Source organism: Botryllus schlosseri, chromosome 14 (assembly GCF_051294905.1).
Source record: "Botryllus schlosseri isolate E-star chromosome 14, Bs_hap1, whole genome shotgun sequence".
In the NCBI taxonomy this organism is placed as follows: Eukaryota; Metazoa; Chordata; class Ascidiacea; order Stolidobranchia; family Styelidae; genus Botryllus; species Botryllus schlosseri.
The window spans coordinates 19,741,124-19,749,125 of NC_137249.1; the positions used below are offsets into that span (position 1 = coordinate 19,741,124).

An 8,002-nucleotide genomic window follows, 5' to 3' on the forward strand; every position below is an offset into this window, starting at 1 on the left:
TTATGTATGCTTTTTTGTTGAGGGTAAGACGTATGCATTTCAAAATCAAGCTTATCTAGAGAGAATTTTCAAGTTAATTAAATCTAACTGAGAGCGATATCGGTGTCGATAAATAAACAGTTTATCCGCAATAAAAATGTTTTCAATCCAAATATATCTTTAATAAGATTGCTGTTACAAGACCTTTGACAGCATTTAGAAAGAGGAGGAAAATACACTAATCGAAAACAAATACATGTAGGTGTATGAATATGGCAACACAACACATACATTACTCATACGACGAATAACCGATACTTCCTGGAAGATATATGAAACAACGGATTTGTTACTAATTACAATCGAGCTGTCGTGTTGTCGAGCAATAGAGTGGACAATTGGAGTTGTTGCCGGTTACTCGAGGTCGTTACTGGTAGGCCCGTATATTTCTTGGAGGTTTATGAAAGTTTGTGAGGGACCGTGAAATTTAGGAATATATACAATGTTATATTATATATATATTCAATTATTAGTAGATCATTTGGCGTTGTTATATAGCTTACATGTCATAGTTAATGAAGTGGTTTACCTGTAGCCTACTTGCGGTCGCAGAATACGCAATTTTGAAATCCATCCGGCTCATTTTACATTTTTACTAGATCCTGTTGTCATCATTTGACTGCATTTCGTAGTCAATGTCAAATATTATGAAAGATTGTGCATGATGTAAGCCCGAGGAAAGGTTTACCGTGTACCGGGTATCCGACGTTTGTCCTTCATGAAGTAGATAAAGTCAACCTATTTCATTTTTGTTTTCGAGCAAATCGCTATTATTGTCTGTATGACCTGCGGTATTAACAAGCGATGTACTTGGTAATGCATGTCTTTTGGGGCTGTAAAATGTCAATCGTGCATGCAAATAATTGTATCATATATGTCGCGATGAACAACCGGTGTTGCCATAAATTGTCCATGCTTACAACTGCCTGAGCACACCAACCTGACGTTGGCGGAGTGAGTGTCTCGGCTGTTAGTGCATATTAGATATTACGCCGTTGGCCGCTCGACTCCCAGCGGGCGTATGTTGTTAATACAAACATTGCATACTTCATTGCAGATCTAACAATACGACCTTGATTTTTCGTATGTAGTGCACATTTGTGAATGGTTCAATGCAAGCTCGGCGGGACAGCCTATAGCATATCATTAATATTTAGTTATCGCTGAACAGCAAGGCTTGTTTATATTCCAAGAGTAGAATGCGGGTGGGTGTTTGAATATTGCCTCACAGCATGCATGACTCGTCGGAAAATGAGATATTTCCTTATTCTATGCTTCATATATGTTTTATAGACAATCAAATGCGTGTTTGTAGGTGATGGAGCTGTTGGTAAGACGTGTTTACTCATGAGCTACACCACAAATGCTTTTCCCGGAGAATATATTCCAACTGTATTCGAAAACTATGCATCAAATGTAATGGTTGATGGCCGACCGATCACTCTCAGTCTTTGGGATACAGCTGGCCAAGAGGACTACGACAGGTGGGGTGCGTGCATATCTCTTAAGCACTTTTCACGCATCTGAAATGGTAGCAGTACCTAGATATCTAGATACCCCTGATCGTTCGATTCAATTTCCCCGTCCAATAAGGTGTTACGGTGCATAGCTAATGTTCACAATCCTATGCTTGCCTGCGTTTCTGGAGAAAATGGTCGAAGGATTCACTATTCACGTGACTAAAGCATATTGAACTGTATGTCAAGCAGTGTTGGGATCAAGTCACTACCTTCGAGTCACGAGTCATTTCGAGTCATTGCGCATTTTGACTCGAGTCAAGTCAAGTCAATCGATTTTCGAAGGTGACTCGAGTCAAGTCAAGTCACTCGATTTTTGGAGGTGACTCGAGTCAAGTCGAGTCAAGTCAAGTCAAGTCACGAGTCAAGTCACAATTCAAGTCAAGTTGCCTTTTCCAAGTATATAAGCATGATTACGTCATTGCATTTTGCTAGCTGTCTGAAATACAGGTTGAGTGGGCATTGATTTTCTACCGATGATGAACTAATATAGAGTTAAAGGCGCTGTATCGCTCACATATAGGCTACGTAGAACTACTAAACTACGTAAGTAATTGCATACCCTCAGTTTATAGTCACCTTCCAAAATAGAGAATAGAGAAACGAATTGATAGGATGCAATAAATTACCTATTTACAAATTGATATGATACAATTCGAGCCAGCGCCAATTGGTGGGGACTATATGTAAGCTATATTCGAATTCAATTTCAATAAAACAAGAGGTTGGTTAAGGTAAGAACAGAGAAGTGAAATATACATTTTTCTATCAAATTACTTTACTATGCTAGTTTACAACAAAGTAAGCTGTAAGCTTCGACTTCGTTTGCGGTCAATATATTTGTGAGAGTGAGAAAACAATGGAGGCTCAGTAAAACGCACGATCATTGAATGATTGGTCGCTCTCGCGGGTTACAGCAGCGTTTCGTGAACAATTCGACATACGTGAGATACAGTGATTTTTATCGACACCGATTACTTGATGACTTGAAATTGACTCGTGAATTTGCTCCGAGTCACGAGTCAATCCACATTTTTGATACGCCGAGTCAAGTCAAGTCAAGTCATTTTAGCAAAGTGACTCGAGTCAAGTCAAGTCATACGAAAAAGGTGACTCGAGTCTGACTCGAGTCAAGTCATGACTCGAGTCATCCCAACACTGATGTCAAGTACATAAAAATAATATTTTAAACCGGGCTTGTTACTGATTCGGGTTCGGGATAGCTCACGTTTGCCCATTGAACTGCTTGGCATGGGAATTATTAATCGTACAGACTCCTGGAGGTACAAAACGTCGATATCATAACAAACAATACGTTGATGTTCATATTGCTTGATTTATTACATTTCAAGCTTTTCGATTGACTCTCATTAGAAGCGAACGTCAGTAATATGATTAACCAAATTCGGAATATAGGGAATACAGAGAATTTAGTCCGTGTGACGCAATAAATATGACATTATTATTATTTGCTGCATTTTAGTTATAAGTTCTTATATGTCTGATGGCGTTGCTGCGAGCCATATTGGCTTGAATTGCAAGGAAGGAAAAATATTCGATGGCGTTAATCAACAGCGAAGAATCAATCCACTCAAAATTTTTGAGAGTAAATATTACTCCGTACAAAACGAAAGTATGTTGAAGATGCAGACTATTTGACGAAATGTTGGAATATAGGATGTCTTTCCGTTCATTGCAAGTTCTGTAATCCGTTGCTACCTATGACGTATAACTAATTCCGTTACTCATTATTACGTAATGTAAGTAGAATCGTGGTTAGCCTACATGAAAATAAGCCAAATCGCTACTATGCAATAGCGTCTGTATCCATTTAACAATACGTGGTTTAATATATAGATATAAAGTCCACGGTATAGAGATGGCAATATAGTAAATCTACTCAGCTATAATGTCATATCGATACTAAGATTGTGGATAATACTCATATTGATCATGGAGTGGGCGAGATTGTTGTGATCATTAATCAGTAAGTCGATGCTACGAAATCATTTATACACCAGGAACTCATGGAGGGTTCCGGGTCCAGTGTATTCGAGTAGCCTACTTCTCATTGAGACGCTGTAGTAGTGGGAGAGACTTGAACTGTACACTTTATGCCACCTGGAATTACAGATTACCATTTACGAATATTTATAAAGATTATTTATTTATTGTTATAATAACTATTATAATGGTAATTACACAGATCTTTATCTGGTATTGTAGATATATATCCCATTGATTTAGGACAGTGGTTCTCAAACTAGGGGCGCGAAGCTGCAGCCAACTGAAAAAAAATTCGCGCTCCGCGTAATTCACTTCAAATTCGTGGTTATTGCTCTTTGCATAGTCCTAATTTCATATTTGAGAATCAACTGTCATAACCTTTCATGCCACCAAATTATTCGTTGGAATCGGTAGCATTCTGGTTGCATTTTGTGATATGACGATAAGGAGGTCGCGAAATTTTTAACTATCACAAAGAGAAGCGTGTCTAAAAAAGACTGAGAACCACTGATTTAGGCGGTTATTTTTTCGTAGACAGCTCCAAGAAGGCACAAGAAGATGGTATTCACAAATATGGAAAGAGCTAGTTTCATAATTTATAGTTATGGTTATATATTCATAAAAAATTGAAAAGAATGTTGAGTGCAGGCGCACCACCCCCGTAAAAGCTCCACAATCACAACGTTAGATTCCATATCCACCCGCTTGCCAGGAGACGCTGTGTTCTGGATTTTAGGGTTTGTCTAATCCAGTGGTTCTTAACCTTTTTTTCTCCAGTGCCCCCTTTCACAATTTGGCTAAGTCCGGCGCCCCCCTACATTTTAAGGACTGTAGTAAAAAACAATGGCTACGAGTATGCCGGGTCTTTTCGGATTGGGACTGGTATAGTATTGGAAATATTTTTCGCTTGAATCGCGCAGCCTAGGACCACTGGACTAAGTAACGATATAATAATTATGTGTGGTATATTCGGAATCAAATGAAGGTTACTGTAAGAACCATCGGGGACTGGCTCATATCATTTGGCTCGAGCTCGATGTACACATGAAGGATACACCGCTGCGATTGGCAATACGGAGAAAGTTAATGTTATTGGATTTTGTTTTATTTCTTAGCGTGACGATTAATTCAACTGAAAATGAGGTAGATATCTTTGCTCACATTGCATTGCATCCAGTTATTTACGTTTATGTGACCTTGTGGGTCGCAACACTAAATATAGTGTCATCCTTTCTAATACGATGAAGAAATATTCTGACCATTTAATATTGTCGCTCTCAAATATAAGTAGGTTAATCATTTTGGCCGAAAATATTTGAATCATCTGTACAAAGAGCTCTTACTCTCAAAAAGTGGTACAGTGCCACTACGATTTCGACACGCTGTGCGCTGAGGAATGCAATACCTAGTTCAAAACATTTCGTGGAAAATAACCCGAACTAGCATGGAAAGACAACGATGTGTATTCCGCGCGGAGCGCGAAGAAAAATTTCGAGATTTGACGGTTTTTCCAAACGTTAATTTGAAATGAGAATTCGGGGATATGTAGAGCTATTGTTCTACTTTATAATCATATATTCCTACTAAACCATACACTGGACCACTATTTTTCTTCAGCGCCCCCTATACCGCCCACCTGAGCCTAGCACCCCCAATATTGCACCCTGAGCATTTCCACCCCCTTCAAAATCCTAATCGCCCCCTGGGGGGCGTTGGAAACAAGGTTAAGAACCACTGGTCTAATCCACTTGCCCATATCTGATACCTCAAACGGACCAGGTCATAGCCTTAATTTAGAATGCCATTCCTCGTACCGCGTAACAGCAAAGAGCTAAGTACGAATTACCGGTAGCCAGTTTCTTTCAAGTCGTATTATTTTCGGATCGGTCCGAGGTCTAGTATCAATCAACTCAGTTTTTGGTATATGGTGGTACGACGCAATGATGACTATCGAAATCAAATTATAAATAGAATTATTGCAGTTGTCAAACACTTCTGAGTTAGTACATATCGAACTCATCTCGCGATTTTTCCATGCCGCGCAGCTAAAGAATCTTGATTATTTCACAGAATACGACCACTCTCGTATCCGCAAACGCACGTCTTTGTCTTGTGTTTTTCTGTTGTTTCTCCGTCGTCATTTGAAAATATCTTAGACAAATGGCACCCCGAAATAAACCATCATTGTCCAACGACACCGGTAATTCTTGTTGGAACCAAACTTGATTTGAGGGACGATGAAAGGACAATTCAAAAGCTAATGGAACATAAAACCGCACCGATTTCGTAAGTTTACCCTTGTACTTTTGTTCATTATTAATAATATAATTATTACCAATAGTAATAAAATTGTAATAGTGTCGCATACCACAGAACAGTTATCGTGCGCCACGTCTATAAAGGCTAATATGGGGAATTCTTATCATATATATATATACCGTTTAGTCTTATTGTCATGCGGAACTTGTACATATTTATGCGTGCTACATGTTGTTTAGTCGCTCATGCAGTATTTATTTGACATCATTCATACATCTATTCTTCTGATCCCAGACTTCAAACACCTTTGATCTCTATGATATACAGCGGTCTAATCTAGCTACGAATGCCTGATTGGTTACTACAACACAGTAATATATTAAATATGGCTAAAAGTTGTGTGATCTGTGCTGAATTATTCGCGATTTCTTGGGAATTCAATCGCTTGAAAATATTACCTTTCAATAGCCAACCAGTGCCATTGTAACGTGTTTACTGTTTATTCTTTAGAAATTCACGTACACGCATCTATTCGGTGCGAATATTGGCCCATCTTTGTATAAGTACTATGTACTATGTATACTGTATATGCTACTTGTCATGTACAGCGGCCGGATCCATCTGCCGTGTCATCATATATGTATTCTATATCAGCCAGCAAAAGTTCAGCATTTACTTAAAAACACATCGTTCGGCGCCTATAAAGGCTACTACACATTTCCATGAGACGCATGCATATTGTATAGCTAGTTCCAAGTTGATTTATCAACAACACTTCAAGGGCTTGACCCTGTAAAGGAAATATCGCACATAGTCGTCAGCATTTTTAATGATACGTAATATTTCGACCAAACTATAGAATGGAACGGCAACGACCGATTTTGCAGCTTCGTTCCGCTTCGCCGGGGCTGGAGTGGAGAATTGTTTTGCGTAAGCGACTGTAGGATTTCTGGCAATCCAAAAACTATCTTCCCGAGCGCAGAACTGATCCACCTAGAATCCGTCCTCAAAGTCTGAAATATCGGCATTGTTAGAACAATCGGAGAGTCGCAACGGGTCATTGTTATGGTCATTGTGTTGCGGTTACCCGGTTGTTCTAAACAATGCCGATATTTCAGACTTTGAGGACGGATTCTAGGTGGATCAGTGCCTGATAATTATTTTAATTTATATTTTCGGAATCGGTGCAACAGTAGCTTTCGATCAAGACCAGATTCAGTAATTTCTGCGCTCGGGAAGATAGCTTTTGGATTGCCAGAAATCCTACAGTCGCTTACGCAAAACAATTCTCCACTCCAGCCCCGGCGAAGCGGAACGAAGCTGCAAAATCGGTCGTTGCCGTTCCATGTTTAATTTCTATAACCAAACCGTCATCTTTAATGACTTCTAGATATAAACTACAAATGCTTTGAAATTAGTACCCCAATACACCATCAGTAACTGAACCAAAGAAAATTAATCCTTTGATTACTTGAGAATCATATATAGTTGACATTTATCGGATCTATAGTAGTATTTGTGTCGTTGACAAAATTTATTTCGGCCTCATGTCGAATTATTTGTACTTCATATGCTTATTCGATTTCTGGTTAATACGACATCACTTCATTTTTAGATACCAGCAAGGTTTGGCGATGGCGAGAGATATAAAGGCCACGAGATATCTCGAATGTTCCGCGTTTACGCAAAAGGGATTGAAAGATGTGTTTGATGAAGCGATTCGCGCTGTTTTAGTCCTTGCCAGCAGGCCCACTGGTCGCAAAGGATGTGACATACTGTGAAGATTTGAAATTTCGTCTCTTTATAACAAAGCATTCTACCTGATACAATCCATTCTGAAATGCGGCATTACATCTAACGCTGTCGAACGGATATAGGGAATAGCATTGGCATTGTCCAAAAGCATTTCGAGCACTAGGCAAGGCCAAGATCATTGCGGAGGTGATTAATGATGTGATCCCAGGTCTTTTAGTATAATATTTCTAATATGTTGCAATGACAAGTTATCACTGCCATGACAGTATCTACTAATGCACCTAATGAACCTTTCAAAAAGGTTCGCGGACACACGAACCAGAACCTTTCAGCGGTTCGCACCATCCTTCTAATGCAGTACTTTGCAACCTTTTTGAGAACCATCCGCTGTCTTATTTGTGTAAATATTTCACCCACACAAGCCA

At 39.2% G+C, this 8,002-nt stretch overlaps 1 protein-coding gene across 1 annotated transcript; it reads left to right on the plus strand.

Moving 5' to 3' along the window:
* Nucleotides 1-558: 558 nt before the first annotated feature.
* LOC145455799 (ras-related protein Rac1-like) lies at nucleotides 559-7,663 on the plus strand. The gene is made up of 4 exons (XM_080333818.1): nucleotides 559-1,244; nucleotides 1,333-1,523; nucleotides 5,634-5,849; nucleotides 7,438-7,663. Exons 1-4 carry the CDS (start codon nucleotides 1,239-1,241, stop codon nucleotides 7,601-7,603), a joined length of 579 nt encoding a protein of 192 aa, XP_080189944.1. The 5' UTR covers nucleotides 559-1,238; the 3' UTR covers nucleotides 7,604-7,663.
* Nucleotides 7,664-8,002: the final 339 nt, after the last annotated feature.